Here is a 21,178-nt window from a genome sequence, read left to right on the forward strand (position 1 = left end):
TGAGCTTTCCTTATCTTCTGTCATGTAGGATTCTAATCAATCTATATAAATTTATATAACGTATAATCGTATTTTTTATGTCTATTGAAGCGTACTTTGATATAGGCAAGAAGCTACCGCCGTCTTAGACAATGAATCATATTCACTCCCTAGACAGTTAAAACTCATTATCATCAGTCTCTTGCTCCTTATAATTATTATATATTGCGAGTTACACTTTGCAAATAATGTTATTGTGACCAAAAGATTACCTTGACTTCTTTATTTATTTATTTATTTAGTATTTCTAATGGCTGCAGATACCAGAACCACAAAACATGCGCAGAAAACTTCGACTATGGCTTCAGTCCGAAAAATTGTTAGCAGATTTTGAATAAGCAAAGGGTCCCATGCTGTGAAAATAAATTTCTCATTATAATCCAGAGCTAGAAAAAGATTTAGAACACCCTGGTTTGCTCAGCTAGCAGTCATTATCAGCCTTTTTCCGGTACAGTTAATGACTGGAGGGAGAAAAAAAAAAAGAAGTGCTACAATAATTTCACATGTTGGGAAAGGTCTTCAAGCATACATGGAAGAGCCCTAGGTAATTATTTTATTTTGCTTCACAGAATGTAATGTGCAATAAAATCTGGGCAATGGGTACTTTTCCAAGATCAACTAAGCTAAGGTAGCTGAACTTTACTGCTTTCAGACTTTGATTTTCCCTGCTTTCAAAGCCTCAGGAACTGCGTGTTTGCCGCATAATATAACGTTCTTAATAGGTGAAAATGTCATGAATTAATCAGTGTGGACTGGAATACACTTAGAAAACATGCAGGCAGGGATACCGCCACGGACGACAATAAGCAGAGGGATATCTCAGAGCGTTCGTTTTCTTATTAGATAGCACTCCTAACAAGTAAAACCAAAAGGTTTGCACTTAGTAGAATGACTCCAGGCAACTATTTGTATGGGAAAATTGTCTTGTTTATTAAAAATAAGGTTGTATATAAAAGATTGTGTGTGTGTGTGCATGTGTGTCTGTTTGTGTGTGTGCCCGTGGGTAAGATTTGAGCTTTTCACCAAGCACCACATCATTGATAAACGTAATGTACTGAACTGCCTGAGGAGGTGATCACATACTCATACACCCAGTCAAGCACACAGTGAGCAAACTGGTTAAAATCTTTATTGGAGCAAAACATGAAGAGGCCCACCAGCACATACTTCTCTTAAACAAAGAAAATGTGTAGTTTTTTTTTTTTTTTTGGTTGAGTATGTAAATAAGCCAAATTATACTCCCTTTAATCTTGCATCTTACGCCATGCCTTCTCAATCATGTTTTCAGAATACGTGAATGCACTGAAGCATAAATAGTAAAAAAAAAATATATATATATATATATTATGAGGGTGATGTTACTGCTGCTAACCTGTTTACCCACTACTGTTTACATCCAAGAGCCCTATGACATAGAGGTAGGGAAACCTGGTCCTCGAGAGCTGCAGTCCTGAATGTTTTAGATGTTTCCCATGTTTCCCTCCTTCAACACACCATGATGCAAATGACTGTCATTATCAGACTTGTGAAGACCTGAATGATGAAGTGATCGACAACCGTTAATTAGAATTAGGTGTGTGGATACAAGGCAACATCTAAAACGTGCAGGACTGTGGCTCTCGAGGACCAGGGTTCCCTACCCCTGACAAAGATAACTCAAACTATTTTTAATAGTATAAAGCATGACACATTATACACATATGGAACTTTGAAGAGGGTAAAGATCAGCTTCAAGCCTATAAAGACAATTTCCACCTAAACAAAACACAATTCCATCACTAAGCACATAAGTGACCACAGGAAACAAGCACTGGCAACCAGTAGCTACATGCTAAAAACACTAGCATGTTATTGATTGAAAGCTAAGAATCAAGAGAAAAAGTAAAACAATCACCATTCTGTGACAAAAACTGACTGTGCCTGCAGTTGAAGACAAACTAAAGGAATTTCTTTGCGTGATTGGCTAGCACCTGGCATGTGTTTGGGCTGGCCATTTTTTTCCAAGTCCTAGTTGTTTCATTTTTAATATGAGCCAATACTGAGGCTGGTCTGATACTTTAGCAATCCACAAAAAATGAAACAAAAAAGTAATTCCCTACTTGCAAACGGTAGAAGCTGTTGAATTTGCCGTCTAAGTTTGATAAATGGCAACACTGACCTCAGCCCACTAACTACAGATGCTACAGATTGAAGGTTACACCTACATAAACCTGACATAAACTGTAATTGTTAATCGTGAATCGTATTGATGGGCAATAAATCAATCATGTATATAATTACAATTAAATAGTGAAATAAAACAAAAAATCCCATCATTTGCACCCAATCCAGATTGTTCTGAAATCACGGGATCAGCCCCAATTTCTGATCTCGTGAGACGTTTAACTTTTCTGACAACTCCTGACAACTTTCAACTTTCAACTGTCAAGTTATTCAGAGTCAAAGGACAGACACTATGGAAGAAAATCTGTACCATAATTCAAATTGAAAAACAGAAACAGAAATAGTTTTTCATTTTTAGAATACAGTTGCATTTTTTGACTCATACATAAAATTAATAATAAATCATCCAAACTGCATTTTCAATTTCTTCTTTAACATTGCTCATTCTGTGACTAAATTAAAATGATAAAGAAAAGGACATTTAAGATTTAATCTTCAATAAATCCTTTAGCCAATAGTTGCCAAAATTCAAATTGAAATGTCAAATTTGAAAATGAAAATGCATTAGCAGAAATGCTTTTTCATTTTCAGAAATCAGTTGCATTGTTTGACTCATAAATAAAATGAATAATGAATCATCCAAACTGCATTTTCATTTTTCTACTTCAACACTGGTCATTCTATGACTTAATAATAATGACAGAGAAAAGGACATTGCTTTTTCGTTTTCATGCCCAGAAGTGTGCAAGAAGTGTTCCATAATTCAAATTGAATTGGCAATTCACAGTCTGACTGTACTACGTTTCCACTACGTTAGGGGACGTTGTGCATATTTGACACTGGAGCAAGAGAGGAAAGAGGAGAGTGTGAACTGTATCGGTAATCTCCATCTTCATCAAATGTTCTTCCAGAAAAAAGTTTCTGGTTCAATAGGTTCAAATTGTTTGTTTTCACTTGATTTATGTTACGTGAGAGGGCTGAACATATTTTAGAAGTCCTGAGCAGCAGAGACACCCCATCAGGTAGTTCCTGTTGGCCAATATGAGTACATCTCCTACTGTGGGAATGGTTTTCGCCCCGTAAAGGTTCCTGATAGCAACTTGCAGGAACGTTCCTGGCGATGGAGACACACCTCAACGATCCGACTGACTGAAAAATCTACCCAGAACTCCTGCTAATGGAAACACACATATAGGACTGTCTTAGAAAATTTGAATATTGTGATCCTTTATTTTCTGTAATGCAAAAATGTCATACATTCTGGATTCATTACAAATCAACTGAAATATTGCAAGCCTTTTATTATTTTAATATTGCTGATCATGGCTTACAGCTTAAGAAAACTCAAATATCCTATCTCAAAAAATTAAACTGTAAGCCATAATAATAGCAATATTAAAATAATGAAAGGCTTGCAATATTTCTGTTGATTTGTACTTACTTACTTACTTAATCCTCTTCGTGCTAGGTAGCACATAAGGTCTTCACCAATGAACGCCAATGCTGTCTGTCTGCTGCCCAGTGCTGCACTTGGCCCCAGGTCCATCCAAGTTCTTTCATTTCTTTCTCGACCGATCTTCTCCAGGTCTCTTTGGGTCTGCCTCTTTTTCTCTTTCCTGGTGGTGTCCATCTCATGGCTACCCTTGGGATGGCGCTTGGGTCCATTCTGCATACGTGGCCTATCCACATCCATCTTTTAAGTTTGATGACACTTGACAGTGGGGTGAAACCTGTGCTCCTGTAAAGGTCTGTGTTTGACACTGTCATGGGCCAGAATATCCTCAGTATTCTTCTAAGGCATCGTGTCTGAAACACATCCAACCTGTGACAGATGGCCTGTGTCACCTTCCATGACTCTGCCCCATACAGTAGGACCCCAAGGACGTTACTCTTGAAGATTTTCAACTTTGTTACTGTACTGATCTTTGATGATCTCCAAATGGTCTTTAATATGGCGAAGGCTCCCCTTGCCTTGGAGATCCTGCTCTGGACATCTGCCCCCGAGTCTCCGTCTGTTGTGATCTTGCTACCAAGATAGGTGAATTCCTGAACTTCCTCCACTGTGTTGTTGTTGATGATTAGGGGTTGGACCGATTTGGGGTGTAGCTTCATCAGTTTGGTTTTGTCTGTGTTTATGTTGAGACCGATTTGTTTGCCAAAAGTTACTAAGTCTTCTGTTTTACTTTGGATGTCCTGGTGGCGATGGGCTAGCAAGGCAATGTTGTCTGCATAATCGATATCTTCCAGAGTATCTGTAAATGTCCATGTTATTCCTCTTTTTTTTTCTTTCGTGGTCTCTTCCATGAGCCAGTCTATGCATAGTGAGAAAAGTAGTGGGGATAGCAAGCAACCTTGTTTGACTCCGGTTTTGATAAATATTTCCTCTGTGAGGTTGCAACCACATATTACTCTAGCGTTAAAGTCTCTGTATAGCATCTTAATTACCGCAATGATCTTATCAGGGATCCCATAGTGGCTGAGAATTTGCCATAGTGCTGAGTGATTTATACTATCGAAGGCTTTAGCAAAGTCAATAAAGTTGGCGTAGATGGTTGCGTTCCATTCATTGCTTTGCTCCATTATCTGCCGCAGTGTGAAAATATGGTCCATGCATGATCTTCCTTTTCGAAATCCTGCCTGTTCTTTCCGGAGAAGGTGGTCAACTGTATCATTTATTCTGTTTAAAATAATGCGACTGAGAATTTTGCTGGTGATTGGTAACAGCATAATTCCCCTCCAGTTATTGCAATTGGACAGATCTCCCTTCTTTGGTAGCTTAACGATGAGGCCAGTTTTCCAGGAGAGTGGTGTTTCTTCCGAAGTCCAGATGTCTCCAAGAACTTTGGTAAGGATGGTTGCTGTAAGGTGTTCCTCTACTTTCAGCATTTCCGGATGGACCTGATCTATGCCTGGTGCCTTTCCGCTCTTCAGTGTCTTTATAGCACTCCTTACCTCCTCGATATTTGGTGGTCCGGTATCTATATTCAACATTTCTACCGCTGGTGTAATGGTTGCCTCCGTTTGTGGGTCCTCTCCATTAAGTACCCTTTGAAAGTGATCTTTCCAACACCTTAGTTTTTCCTCTTCTTTTGCCGCCACTTTTCCATTTTGACCTCGGGTTGGAATGTCGGTTGATCGGAATCCATTGGTTAGTGACTTTGTAAGCTTGTAGAGTGTGCCCATGTCCTGTTTTGAGGCTGCTGTTTCAGCTTCCTGTGCGATATTTTCTATGTATGCTTTCCTATCTGCTCTGGCCCTTTCCTTTACCTCTTTGTCTAGTGCCCTGTATGCCTTTTGTAGCTTAGCCTTCCTTCTTTTGGATTTAGTTGTCAAAATCTTCCTTTTCTCCTCTTTCCTCTCCTCTATTTTCTTCCATGTGCCTTCGGTTATCCAGGCCTCATTTCGTTTTCTTCTGGGACCTAGCACTTTCTTTCCGGTTCCGCGCAGAATATTATTGAAGTTGTCAAGGTTTATGTCTTGTTGGTTTTGCAGCACAGTGAACCTGTTCCTCACTTCTAGGTGGAAGGCTTTCCTTACTGCTGGGTCTGGCAACTTTCCTACATTTAGTGGTGGTTCCCTTTGATCCCTTTTCTTATTCTTTCTAAGTTTCAGCTTTATCTTTGCTAAAACAAGTGCATGGTCACTACCAACATCTTCTCCTCGCCTAACCACTACATCCTGGAGACTGCTTCTCCATCTACTGTTGATGATAATATGGTCTATTTGATTCTTTGTTTTGCCATCCGGGGATGTCCAAGTTTGTTTATGGATGCTCTTGTGTTCAAAGATAGTCCCTCCTACCACTAGTCTGTTTTCTTGGAAAAATGAGATTAGTCTGTCTCCGTTGTCGTTGATGTCTCCCAAGCCTTGCATCCCCATGACGTTTTCTTTTCCGGTGTTGTTGGATCCAACCTTGGCATTGAGATCACCCATGATGAGAAGCACATCATGTGAAGGTGTTTCATCTACCAGTTTTTGTAGTTGGTCATAAAAGGTGTCTTTTTCTACCTCCGGTGAATCCTCTGTTGGTGCATAACAGACTATAACTGTCAATTTAGCAAAAGCTGAGTTAAATCTGGCAGTGATTAGCCTCTCATTAACTGGTTTCCATTCCAGCAAGCATCTGTGGACCTGTTTTGTTGTAATGATGGCTACTCCTCTGCTGTGATGGTCATCTGTTCTTCCCGAAAATAGAATCTGGTGTCCTGTTGCTAGCTGTCTTGTGCCACTACCAGTCCATCTTGTTTCGCTCACTCCTAGTAGCTCGATGTTATAGCTTTCCATCTCCTTTATGACCTGCGCTAACTTCCCTGTCTGGTAGAGTGTTCGCACATTCCAGCAACCAACAGTACGTGTTAATTTTGGTCTGAGAATATCCGCCCTCGGGATGCCAGCTTCCGGTTGGGTTTGGCTGTCATCTGTCATCAATTCAGTTTCCTGATGTGCCTCTATCCTCCTTCCAGCATCTGGTTCATTGGTTTGGATTTCTGTAGCAGGAGCTTTTTACGTGGCCGGGTCGCTGGCCCTGCGCACAACCCTCGTGCCATTGCTGGCCTTTGGGAGGCCCCGGAGGGCCCGTGGGATCACTCTTTGTCTGGTCTCTACCTTTCGACCTGTTCGGCATGCGTGACCCTGCCAGGAGTACCATACTCCTGCCGACATAGCTCTAGAGGTCACGGAGACACGCAAACCACCCCACCACGATAAGGTGGTGATCCCAACGAGGGGCAGTTGATTTGTAATGAAAAGGCCCTCCTTTCGTCAGAAGGAGAAAGAAAGAAAGGGCCTTTGCACTGTAGGTGCTCGGGCCCTAAAAATGTCATACATTTTGGATTCATTGCTGTTGATTTGTAATGAATCCAAAATGTATGACATTTTTAGGGCCGGAGCACCTACAGTGCAAAGGCCCTTTCTTTCTTTCTCCTTCTGACGAAAGGAGGGCCTTTTTGCCCTCCTAAACGGGCCCCAAAAGGCACCAAATTTTGCACGCAAGCCAGGCCTGGCGAGAAAATTTAATATTTAATAGTTTGCATTAATGGGCGTGGCAAAATGGCTCAACAGCGCCCCCTAGAAAACTTTGTGCCTCAAGCCCCACAATACGGTTTGACGTACATGCACGAAAATCGGTACACACCTGTATCATGTCGCAACTTAAAGAAAAGTCTCTTGGCGCCATGGCCGAAACCGAACAGGAAGTCGGCTATTTTTAATGAATCATGTAATTTTGGCGAAATTTATGCCATTCCTTCGGCAGTTAATATGGCCTGAACCGTAACGTGCACCCAGGTGTGTTATATATCAAAATATGCGTCTTCATCCTGCGACGACGCCCATTACTTTTCTCTATCAAAAGCGTTACCGTGACGACGCTAGATGCCAAAAAGCGCGCCCGCCCATTCATCTGATTGGTCCATATTTGATAGTTCCCAAAAAGTCACCAAATTTTGCACGCAAGCCAGGCCTGGCGATATATTTGATATTTCATGGTTTGCATTAATGGGCGTGGCAAGATGACTCAACAGCGCCCTCTAGAAAACTTTTTCTGCCATACGTTTTGAATGGTTTGACATAGAGAGTCGTGGGTGGTGTCATCGGACTCGGTTTTGAGTCCTTGACCATAATTGGTGAAAATGACCCCCGCCCCTTCTTCTGATTGGTTGTGCCTATTTTCTGCCATAACTTTTGAATGGTTTGACATAGAGTCGTGGGTGGTGTCATCGGACTCACTTTTGAGTACTCGACCTTCATTGGTGCAAATTAGCCCCGCCCCTTCTTCTGATTGGTCGATATTTCATAGTTCCTATTTTTGGCCATAACTTTTGAATGGTTTGACATAAAGAGATAAAGAGTCGTGGGTGGTGTCATCAGACTCAGTTTTTGACCTTCATTGGTGCAAATTGCATGCGCGAGGGCCGTTCATCACTGCTTGCAGCTTTAATTGTTTTTTTAATTGCATCACAGAAAATAAAGAACTTTATCACAATATTCAAATTTCCTGGGACGGTCCTGTATTAACCATTATAAAATGTTATCTAAGTTTATTTGTTTTTGCATCTTACAGGAATTCTGGTTGAATATGTTGAACAGAATACAAAGCCTCTTTTTTAAATGGCCTTGGCTCGGTTGTTTGGTTCACATTAGCATGCAGACCAAAGAGCTTGAGTTTGACCAGGACTGAGGGTCTGACCTCTCATGACTGCAGCTGCCTTGCTGATGGTTTTTAACGTTACTTGACATGGCAACTTGCTCCCGTGCTTGCCAAAGTCATTTCAAGCCATTATGGATCATGTCAGAACCGTGTGGACCCTCACAAATTTGAATCTCCCTTACATAAGTTAGAAGCATATTGTAGAATGTTGATATTTTTATTCAATTTAAAGGAGCTTGAGGCTCCTTTTAAGAAATGAGACTCTCTAGCGCCACCCTTCACCACGACGGCCGTTGGGGGTACTGCAGCCAACAGTGAAGCCGGCACGGGAGAACGGGGAGAACGCACATGCAGCGTCATGTGACGTCACATCCGCAGCCCAGCGCGGGAAATTCGGGACCGAATGCAGCACATTTTGCAGCACACAGCCTGTTCAAGGCAAAGGAGAGATACACTAGAGGGCTCATTCTTTTGGGTTTGGAACGCTTCATCTGACATTATTACTAGAAAACTTAAAATGTATACGGATTTTTTTCATAAATCTTGCCACAATCCGGCCTCAAGCTCCTTTAAAGCTCTGATTCTAAAAGGTATAGTTTGGTTTTAATCTAAATGAACAAACATAAAAAACGTCCAGTGCAATCCATGCTCTTACCACACAGTATTTGGTCAGGATAATGTAGGAAAACAGAAAAAAAAGCAGGTGATGGCCTTGGATTAAAAAAAAAACAACAAAAAAACATGAAAAAACCATTTGGGCTAAACAAAGATTAAAGAATGCTTCAGCATTTTTTAATTTCCTCATTACTGCCCCATATGTGACAGTACAGTTTCTTTATTGGCTTACAGTCTCATAGGGTGGCTGTTATTGGCCGTTAGACTAATGACTTTACTGTCTCTTTTTGCAATTTTGGAACTCTTCCATTTTTGGCCAACACAAACAAAAACACCAGCCTTTCACTTTGCTTTGAAACATCTAAGGCAAAAGAAGAAGAAAAAAAGTTTCAGTATCTAACAATTTAGGGTATTCATTTTAGGGAATAATAGTGACAGCCAGCTGAAAGGGAATCATTATAAAAGACTGATTAAATTGTCACTGGACCTTCTTTCCGACACCAGCACAGCCATACCATGATTACCAAACAAAGAAACCAGGTGGCCACATTGAGTCTGACATTAATGATCAGGTCAAAAAAACTTGCAGTTTCTTAAACTAGACAGACTCTCTGTGTTCAGAGTGCTGTAAGCACCTTTTATCTACCTCATCAGGTAAAATTTGACAAAGCCAAAAATTCAAGCATTATTATGGGTGTTTTGTTTTTTCTTATTTTGTCTACTTTTTTTTTTTTTTTTTTACTACTGCATTGCAGTCTATGGTCTCTCACAGCCAGTTGTTCTCACTGAACTACTCAGCACTTCAACTTTTCAGTCAACTTGACATCTGAGCTTTGAATAAAGAGCTAATAGAGCATAATCGGACTTGCTTTAAGATAACATGATTGCTGTGCTTTTACTTTTGCTAAAAGACTGCTGTGATTGGCCTGGAAGGGTTTGAGAACAAAGTTTAACAAAGCAGCAGGCAGCAGCTACTGTGGCGAAAGGCGAGTACTTATCCAAGCTGAGACGGATCTCCAGGGACCCCCAGGCTGCGGTCAGTTAGCCAACATCAGCTATTCGGGGGTCGAAATAATTAAAAATACTGTTAAGCTAATTAGCATCACAGGTTAACATGAGCTACTCAAAACTAAAACAGCTAGTTTGTGGGGACTAACTTTAAACAAGTCCCCTTCAAAGGGCCTCAGACGTGCCATAACACCGTACCTGACTTAATATGCAACTCCACTCCTGGTACAGGTTATATCCCGGTGTATGGTTATATCTCGCCTTGGTTACTGCAACGCCCACCTAGCTGGTCTTCCAGCTTGTGCGATCAAACCGCTACAAAAACTTCCAAAATGCTGTGGAACATTTGTACTTCAATGAACCCAGACGGACATACCTCTGTTCAAGCTTTACTGGCTACATGTGGCTGCTCGGATAAAACAAATTCCTGTCACTTGCCTATTTGGTGATCTTGGGGTCCACATCTACCCATATAAACTCAATCGTAAAGGCTAACACCGCTTCACTACCACTGTGCTCTTTAAGAGCACACAAACTGGCCTTTCGCTCTCCGCACACGAGGCGATCGCAGTCGAGAGCCTTCTGTCATATCGTTCCTCAATGGTAGAACAAGTGAGATGAGAGAAATAAAGGTTGCAGTGCATTATGGTGGATCACTGAAATGCAGCAGTAAATAAAAAAGGTTTACATTTTGACTTAAAGCAAATGAGTTTCAGCAGCCCTAATGTATTCTGGGAGTTTGCTCCACAGGTGAAGATCATAAAAGCTGAAGCCTCTCCGTGTTTGGTTCTAACTCTGGGTACAGAAAATAGGCGTGACCCTGACGACCTTAGGGTCCTGGTTGGTTCATGATGGACCAGGAGATCAGAGATGTATTTTGGCCCGAGACAATTCAGAGATTGATAAACCAACAGCAGGATTTTAACATCTATTCTGTGACAGACAGGAAGTGTAAAGGATGTCATTTTTGTGCATTTATCTTATCTGCTACGTTACTGTGGCTTGATTACATCCGTCTGTTACAAGTTAATTGGGATACAAGCATCTGCTAAATGTAATGTACTGTAAAAAGTTACATAGTTCCGCTCTGACTCTTAAGAAAAACCTATGGCTGACATCAGAAAAGATACGTCTAGTTCTTTTTCAGATTAAACATTTTCAGTAAATTTGTGTATCAGGTATGTTTTTTTTCTACCTTCTTTAAGAAATGCTGCACTAAACTACCACATTTCAGAATATAAAACCTTTAAATTAAATTTTAACATACATGATGCAGTCATCATGGTGGATTCACTTACTGTATCATTTACCTATTATATTGAAGTTTTGGCAATTTAAGTGTATTTTCATCAGAATATTTGTGTGCTTTAAATTCAGTTAACAATTATTGATTTATAGGAATAATTTGACTGTTCATGTGAAAACATACATGTAGGCTTAAAAATATACATATGCATTTATGAGAATGGACCAAAAAAAAATGTTCTGGGTGCAATTCTTGTCACCAAGAAGGTCAATGTCACATAAAAATATATGAAAACTCTGATCATGCCACGTCAAAAATGATGGCATCTCGTTAGTCCCCAATGTGTGGCCAAATGCGTTTCAACTTGGTTTGAAATGTCTGAATGCAATATGACCAAAATCGACCAAAACAGAAAATATACAGATGGCAGCATACTCACAGACAGCGTTTTTGTGACTGGAGTCTTTACTGGGCATCATCTTTACCCCTCTGGACTTCAACTCTATTGCTTTCTTCACTGCAGAGGCAAGAAAAGAAGGTTATTCATTTAATTATTTACTTAGTTTAATTATAACCCGTACTTTATTAAACTTTAATTACTCTACACCATCTTGTAAAGTCCCATTTGCTCCATATCACCTATGTGCTCTTACGACCCCCTCCTATTGCAAAGACGTAAACAAACGCAGCAGTGACAACATTCAAAAAGAGAATAGAAAAAAAAGACAGAAAAGCATTAAAAAACAAATTAAACTAAAGGGGAATGAGGGAAGAAAAGCTTTGAAGAGACGCAACATTAACATTCATTCCATCTATTTTATCATAGATGATGCTACTGGAGAGAATAACAGAGAAAAAAAATCTGTGCTACAACCACACGACATTCCACTGAGAGACAGGCTTGGCATGAAATAGACCACTATCACGCACACAACACAAACGTGTAGAGAAAATGGGAAAGGCACCGATGGCAAGTGTAAGAAACCAATGATTGAGGCAGAGGGAGATAGCAAAAAGAGATGGAGTTCAGGAAGCATGTCGGATAACACAAGTATAAACACGATCTGGATCTCCCACCCTGTGTTAGAGGCAGCCAATAGGCTCTCCACATGGAAACTAATAAGATCTAACATATACCTCAAATATACTAAACATAAGTCCATGGAAACCGTCCACTGAGTTCATATAAAAACCTGTCCAGTTATTATGTGGTATTTGAAGTTAAGCAGCACACCCTCAGAGGAACAACACATGACAGATTACATGAAATGCAGAAACCCTGTGCATATATCTAAGTAACAAATGTTATGCATTGGTTATGCAACACAGTAGCAAACATACTTCTGTCCCCAAATCTTTTGAAACATACTGTTCCAATCACATAAAAAAAGGATTAAAAAAGAATAAAACGAGAAAAAAAAATCTGTTTTCTAGATCTAAATCTGGATGATTTAAGAGCAATTGCATTTTTCTTTTAAATGCAGTTAATTTTACATTTCATCCCAACTTTTATGTTAACAGGGTTGTACCAAACGTGCAAAAAACAGGCTGAGATCAATACAAGCGCGGAGCGCGGAGAAGTGTAACATACCTTGATATTGAGCGCTGAATCCTTTTCTTCTGTGATTGCTGTCTGAGGTGAAGTGTATTCGGAGCCAGTTCTTATTTGAAATCACTGGTGAGGGGAGAATTGTTCCTGTCAGCCTGGAAATAAACAAAGAAATAAAAAAAAGTAAAAACTACAACAGAAGTTAATGAACACAGAGCCAAAAAATACACTGACATCTACAATGTCATGGTTTTAATGGAACAGTCTGGATTAAATGATTTGCACCATATTCATATCGTACTTTTGAGACCACATCCCAGCAGGAAAACCTCATGCCAAGTCTGATGTGGCATAAAAAGATGCTAAATGTTGCTATTACAAATCAACAGTATCCACATTTATGCTTGACATATGTCTGACAATCAAGTACTCATCTGTTGTAAAACCGTAATCACACAATGCTGCTCTTTTCTTTTCTTTATGTGATAAGTATGTACTGACTGAGCCAGCCTAATGCCACTGTGGTAAGCACTACTCTTTTAGTAAATGTGCATTTCACTGCAATGTTTCCAGGGTAATGAGAGTTTATTTGTGAAGTTCTAGTTTTCCAATGTTTTTTGAAAAGTTATGTCATTAAAGTTAACGTTCAACATAATGAATTTAGATGGTGATAATAGTAAAATACAAAGGAGAGTAAGAAAAAAAAAAATAGAGCCCATATTATTTTCAGTTGTCCGATATATGATACCATATTTCATGATGTTAAAGACTTGTCTGTCTTAGATTATGTCTGATATGATCAGGATGCAACCGAATAAGTAAAACCTACCATGACTCACACATTTTGACTCACACAAAACAGATGAACCAAACAAGTGCAGAAAAAAGTTTAGCACCGGAATGAAGACACCAAAGCGGTAGAAAGCACAGTGAAGTTTATATTTTAAAAACATTTTCTTAAGTATCATCATGAAAATGATAAGTTGGCAGCCTTTGGTATATCTTACATCAGTTTAAGCCTCTTGCACATTTTATTACCGACGGCAACCAAAGCGGAAAATGGTGCGATGAGAGAAATAAAAAAAAATAAAAAATGATGCAAGAGACTGCCTGGAAGCAGATGTTCCACCAACCTCCCCTGAAGTAACAAGGGGCTACTGTGGCTGGCCTTTATTAATGCTGCGGATGTACAGAAGAAAAATATAGTAGATGAGAAGAAACACAGATAAAGATAATGATAGAAACAAAATAAATGCTGTTAGAATATTTAGAGATCGTGTAAAGGATTTTAATGGATGTGTAACACAGTAGTCAATTTGTTCTGTCACTGTGATTACAGCTGAGTTATAAAGTAAAAAAAATTGTGAAAGACAAGTCATGAAGCACTGCCTCTTTATCTGCCTAAATGCATCATAATCTAGTCTGAGCAGAGCAGGATAATGTGTTATCTCTTAAGGAGTCAACCAGCAGTCTTTATCCGCTAGTGTGGTTTAATGTGAATGTTAGTCATAAAGACAGACAACATATGGACACAAAAACTGAGGATATTCTGTGGTGCAAACAACTTTAAACTAAACTATGATCATTTGTCTAATGGGCTGCATGTAAAGGTACTTGGTTATGAGAAAAAAATGAAAAAAATCATCACACATTTGATTTTTGGATTGGTTTGTTTCATAGTTCAAGTTTTCTAGTGAACCATTACCTTAGACAGTTTTATTGGATTTACATTTAAAGGTCCGATATAACACCCCAGACAACTATGAGGGTGGCAGAGTCTCAGTTCTAAATAAACTGGGAACCAACAAGAAAACCTATCATTCCGCCCTAAAAGCAACTCACAGATATCTGTCTCGGGAAAGCCAAAGCAAGGCTGATTTTGGTCTTACCCCTGTCTTTGTGAGAGGCTAACAACAAAGAACGTATGTAACACCCGCCAATGTAATAATGCCCACAAACGTAATAAACCACAAACGTGATAAAAATATGCAGCTTTTAATGTAATAATCCTGCAAATGTAATACATTTCCCACAAACGTAATAGTCGCTGCCTACTACAAACATAACACGCGATTTCCCACAAATGTAATAACTATTACGTTTGTAGAGATTTACTACCTTGAAGTGAAAATCTTCAACTTTCAATGTTGTAATAACTTCCCACAAATGTAATAATGCAATGAATAATGGTTGTTGTTGTTTGATTGTTGTTGTTTCTAGCCGGTGAATGTGTAAATTATAATAAAACCCATCCGCACTCTCGCAGCCTGCCCTGCATAATTAATGCTGTGGATGTGTCAGACCCGACACTTTTCCGGGGAGTGTAACGTTAGGCCATTCAACTGAACTGTAGGCTATTCTGTAGTAACTGGACTCTATCTACCAAATGAATTATGTTTGCTTAGTTTGTTTTGGTTTCATCAATTTGTGCAAATGGAGGAGGAGGAGAGACCTTCGGGTTTGCGCGATTCAGGTTTAGGAGCTGCATATTTTTATTACGTTTGTGGTTTATTACGTTTGTGGGCATTATTACATTGGCGGGCGTTACAAACGTAGTTTATTCTGTGGGAAAATTCTTAAACTTCACTCGCTCCATATCTCTTGACAGGGCTGATGCATTGGCCGGCCCAGCTGCCAAAGCGCAGAAGGACAGAGATACTACCTCCTAGGTAAGGAAAGGGTTATGCTGCCATTTCTAAACATGGAAAATGTCAGTTGGTTGCTATATCAAAGATCAAAATGTAGCATTCTTGATCTTTAACTCATAATAATAGAAGAAAAAATGATAGTACAGGACAGAAGTGCCCTGGTTAGCCATGTCACCTCACAGCAAAAAGGTTCCTGTGTGAATCCCGGCTGGGGTATTTCTCTCCGGAGTTTTTTGTGGGTAGTCCGGCATCCTCCCACACTCCAAAAACATGACTTTTAGCTCTAAACTCACATTAGCAGTGAGTGTGATGTGCATGGCTGTTTGTCTTTGTTGTCTCTGTGATGGATTGATGACCTAGACAAGATGAAGCAGGTATAGACGATGGACGGATAGTGAAACCGGCCACAGCTCAAATGTAAACACTCTTACAAACTTGTTTTGTCTCAGACTGACATCTGTGTAACCAGGAAGCAAAGGAAGCAGGGAAAATTGACAGTAGTAAAAAAAAAAGAAAAAAAGAAATGAATTAAAGAAAAAACACATCAAGTAGATGTTATGCTAATTTATGCGGCACGGTGCATTGAATAATTAAGAAATGATGGAGTGAAACCAGTAAGAGGTTAATACCGTACTGCTGGACTGCTCATGCGCTAAGGTATAACCATCACTGTATTGTTTCAGTTTACCCAAGTTCACATAACATGGTCACAGGATTAGAGACTCCAGTCATTAAATTAATCAGCTGCTAAACGAAACATAAAGCCCTAAGACACTCTTTCCTGTTTCAAAACATTTTGGGATGCTGCGGAGACTGCAATACATGCTATATGGTTATAAAAATGGTCTCCACAGTGTAACAGAGTCACTGGATGCCCTCATTACATGGAGCAAAGGGAGAGGCCTGCATCGTCCTCTTGGTATATGACACACATTCACTCACCTATATTTGTCGAGAGCATGGTGAAGAATGACTCATCGAAAAATGACTTTTTCCACGTGTAGGTGAGTGGTTTTCAGGCTGCAGGTCTCTCAAAAGCAAATATCTCTTTGTAATGAGGGGTTCATGCATTGTAACACTACCATAATTTGTAATTATAAGAAAAAAAAAGACTGATGATGTCTGCCTCCACAGACATTCTCAGTTAGTTTCAAAGTCAGAAAGAAGTTTATTACCAAGTAAACTTCTTTCTGATTCTTTCAGAGAACAAAATTCTTTCTGATTTTGTTCTCTACATACGGCATGGATGCATAGTTCACACGTGCCTCAAGAACCAGGGACATTGTTAGAATCTTAAAATTAGGGCTGTAATCAACCAAAGATATTCTTGGTCGACGGAAGCCCTAAAACTTCAACTAAAATTTTACTAATTGGCAATTTCAGGGAGTCTGCTGGAGCCTATCCCGGCTCATTACAGGCGAGAGGCAGGGGTTCACCTTGGACATGTCGCCAGTCCATCATATACAGACAGACAACCATACTCACTCACACCTACGGGCAATTTAGAAAAATCAATTAATCGACTATGCATGTTTTTGGATTGTGGGAGGAAGCCGGAGTACCCAGAGAGAACCCACGTAAGCACGGGGAGAACATGAAACTAGGAACTTTCTTGCTGTGAGGCAACAGTGCCAACCACCAAGCCACCGAGCTGCCCGGGGTTGTCGTCAATTTGCTATATATTAAATCGTTTTTGATTTAACCAACACTATCATTCAGTGCACAGTGTGGCCGCAAGTATTTTTTTTCTGGTTCAACTACCGTGGGGTTTACCCATATTTTGGGTGGGCTCAAATAAATGCCAGATATTTCAATGTGAATATATATTCAATAAAACAACAACCTCTAATAGCTAGAAAGAGGCGGGCGAGAGAGAGAGAGAGAGAGAGAGAGAGAGAGAGAGAGAGAGAGTGAGAGATAGAGAGAGGGATAGAGAGAGAGAGAGAGAGAGAGAGAGAGAGGGAGACAGAGAGAGAGACGACACTAATTACGTTAACAGCACACAGGTGGGTCAGAGTGAGAGGATTAACATCCAGCACCAGGATGCCGCTATTGTTGCAGGTCCAAAACAATTACTAGACTAAAACATTGAAATGTGTCAATTCTGATATGCTAACATTGTCAAAACGGACGGTGCAAGTTGCCCCCCCCCCCCATGTTTGATGTGTAACTCTGATATCCAAACTCTTGCTTGCAAAGTTTGCATTCAACTTTTTTTCCATTGTCTATTTTTATTATATTCTGCCACAATGCAGATTCCTTTGACATGATAGAGTTCATCAACTCACTGGACCTTGTCCTTCTACTTTACAATCTATCAGTCAATGGTCAGTGGATTGGGCTAATCCAAAATAGCTAAAACATAGGGGTGCACAAAGATAGACTGTTGTAAAAGAGGTGTGCTCTGAAAACACCCCCTTTATAACTTGGTACTTTCACTCCGATTAAATCCAATTCAATTCAATTAAAGAATAGACTAATCAGAATTCTAGTCCAGCCATGCCACATGACTAATAAATCTACCAGTCCACTGGGAGATTACAGCCCTACTTAAAACCTCAGCGAATTAGCTCAGCCCAGGATTTTCACACCACCACTGCATGTAAGTTATTTAGACAAAATGAATGTAAGATGTGCTGTAAAAGTCATTTGAATAGGCAGGCTTTTGCAGCACAAACCAAAACAAGTTCAAACTAAGTTCTTATTCAGCTTCCTCGTAATTATTGTTCCCACCAAATGTAAAACATGGAGAACAAATGAAAGATTTGACATATGACATTCATATGTTGAAACATGTTGCTAAGCAAATTGTTCACTGTATTAATGTTGGATTGTCATTTCTGCTCCTTTTGTGTGTTAACGCTGAAATGCTCCTCTTCACCTGTGGAGCTCCCCTGACATCCCACCCCTCAGTTACACTCCTCATCTCACCTAGTGAGCCATTTTTCTCCTCATCTCTCCATTCCTGCTCAAAAAAAGGTGTTAATAAAGCAGGCTAAATTTAGATTTCTTTCTATTTTATTTTATTTATTTTTTTTAATTAATCTGATAATGGATAAGGATAGATGTTGGCCATTAAATAATTTCATATTTTATATATTAAAACTTAACATATTTACACATATACACAATGAGGAGCCTCCATTAAAGAGAGGTTTTTGTGATTATTTATGCTCTGATACCTCAATTTCTGCTGTTTGTTAAGCTTTCAGACCCTGTGTACACTGAACACATTCATTTTGATTATAATTACGCATGTCATTATTTCCTGTGAGTTATTATTTTCTTTCCAACCTACTGTAGTGCACATCCACCATGAATATATATGGATGTGAAAGGACAAGCAGCCATCCTAACCATCCCTAAGATTCATGGACATATTTCCTTCTCTCCACTTAAAGCAATTTTCTTTCTTTTAAAGAATATTTGATTATTTCAGTCATGAGTCCTAGCTCCTCCTGTACCTCCGGTACCTCCTGTAGCTACTATTCTTTGTCCCACACTCTTGTGTGTTACAAGTGGGGCGGTAGTAGTAATAGTATACAAATATACTGATATTACAGAAGACCCCAAGATGAGATGGAGATTTAAAAAAAAAAGAGAAAATGAATAGTTTTAGAAATTAAGAATATAACTGCAGACATAAACTGATCAGAACAAAAATGAACTGTGGACACACGATACATTTTCTTCTGTTGAAGACAGTTTCTGATCTGGAACAGCTCTTTTTGTTTTCCATGTGCTTTGCCGATGAAATATCTATTCATCAGTCATTGTGGACTTTGCTACTCACAAAAAGTTCCCTTTTATTACAGCAATATGAAGTGACTTTTGGCGTTTTTAGCTTAGTGTCCCACAATGAGCATTGAGAGTTAAGTTCATTTTAATGGGGGGATAAGACACGCAATAACTGGCTGGGATTTGAACCTGCCCCGCCTGCATTACTGCGATGGCCTCTGCATATGGTGCAGCTGCTCAACCCACTGAGCTATCAGGGGGCCCACTCGCCTACTTTTCAAATGCATTTGGGATGATTTTTCGGAGACTAGTTTGAAAGTAGTACATCTCAAACCTTTAAAAATTTTAGTGAAGTGTCTGAGGTTATTCATTTTCATCAGCACTTCTCAATTTGACCAATTTTTCTTCAATTTGAAAGCAATGCCTTTAATATTGATGAAATTAAATCTTTTAAAAATAATATTTCATGGTAATAAACATTAGTTATTACATACGCTCACCACCCAATTTATTAGGTTGATCTAGTATACTTAACAAAGTATGTATATTTATGTAATATATGTTTTTAAAGGTGATGTGCCTTGTAAAGTATTTCTTCACCAGTGTCCAAGACCAGGGGCCTCATGTACAAATAGTGCGTGGATTTCAATGTGAATCCGTGCGTGGAATTCTTGCGTACGAAAAAAAAAATTCTGATGTTCAAAACTGTGTGTACCCCTAAAAACACGCACGTTTCTTTGAACATCATAATCAACGTGGAATTGAACACACATGCGGGAGCACAACACTCTGCCCTGTCTCCTCCCTCAAGTACAGTAGATCTGTTTGAATATGATGATGAGGATAAATATCTATTAAAAACCACTGATCCTGACAAGGAACTTACACAAACAAGTGAAACAAAAATAAAATTAAAGCTGCAAGCAGCGATGAACGGGCCCTCGCACCCTTGTGCACGTTCAGGTGTGCTGCAGTGGAAGCGCTTGTATGACTTGCATGTAGATGTCTTCAGGCCTGGACATTTAGCGGTTGACACCAGTCACAACTCTCTATACCAAACCATTCAAAAGTTATGGCAGAAAGTAGGAACTATCAGATATTGACCAATCAGATGAAGGGGCGGGGCTAATTTGCAGCAATTATGTTCAAGGACTCAAAACTGAGTCCGATGACACCACCCACAAGTCTTTATGTCAAACCATTCAAAAGTTATCGCAGAAAATCGGAACTATCACATATCAACCAATCAGAAGAAGGGGTGGGGCTAATTTGCACCAATTAAGGTAAAGGAGTCAAAACCGAGTCCGATGACACCACCCACGAGTCTTTATGTCAAACCATTCAAAAGTTATGGCAGAGAATAGGGACCATCAAATATTGACCAATCAGAAGAAGCGACGGGGCTAATTTGCACCAAATATGTTCAAGGACTTAAAACCGAGTCTGATGACACCACCCACGACTCTTTATGTCAAACCATTCAAAAGTTATGGCAGAAAATAGGAACTATCACATATCGACCAATCAGAAGAAGGGGCGGGGCTAACTCATGCCAATGAAGGTCAAGTACTCAATACCGAGTCAGATGACACCACCCATGACCCATGACCCAGGAACTATCAAATATGGACCAACCAGATGAAGTGGGGGCACGCTTTTTGGCGTCTATCGTCGCCACAGTAACGCTTTTGACTGAGAAAAGTAATGCCAGCGTCGCAGGATGGAGACGCACATTTTGATGAATAACACACCTGGGTGCACGTTACGGTTTGGGCCGTATTAACTGCCGAAGGAATGGCATACATTTCGCCAAAATTACACGATTAATTTAAAATGGCCGACTTCCTGTTCGGTTTCGGCCATGGCGCCAATAGACTTTTCTTTAAGTTGCGACATGATACAGGTGTGTACCGATTTCCGTGCATGTACGTCAAACCGTATTTTGGGGCTTGAGGCACAAACTTTTCTAGCGGGCGCTGTTAAGCCATCTTTCCACGCCCATTAATGCAAACCATTAAATATCA

The 21,178-nt window shown here is 39.7% G+C and overlaps 1 protein-coding gene across 1 annotated transcript in view; it reads right to left on the reverse strand.

Annotated features, from left to right (window-relative positions):
* LOC133463077 (CUB and sushi domain-containing protein 1-like) overlaps positions 1 to 21,178 on the reverse strand; it is a 604,241-nt gene that overhangs the window by 287,396 nt on the left and 295,667 nt on the right. Inside the window, exons 6-7 of the mRNA XM_061744534.1 lie at positions 12,811 to 12,923; positions 11,659 to 11,736 (exon numbers count right to left, since the gene is read on the reverse strand). Of these exons, the coding sequence (XP_061600518.1) occupies positions 11,659 to 11,736; positions 12,811 to 12,923 (191 nt within the window). The remainder of the gene's footprint in view (positions 1 to 11,658; positions 11,737 to 12,810; positions 12,924 to 21,178) is intronic.

Source organism: Cololabis saira, chromosome 2, assembly GCF_033807715.1.
Source record: "Cololabis saira isolate AMF1-May2022 chromosome 2, fColSai1.1, whole genome shotgun sequence".
Lineage (NCBI taxonomy): Eukaryota > Metazoa > Chordata > Actinopteri > Beloniformes > Belonidae > Cololabis > Cololabis saira.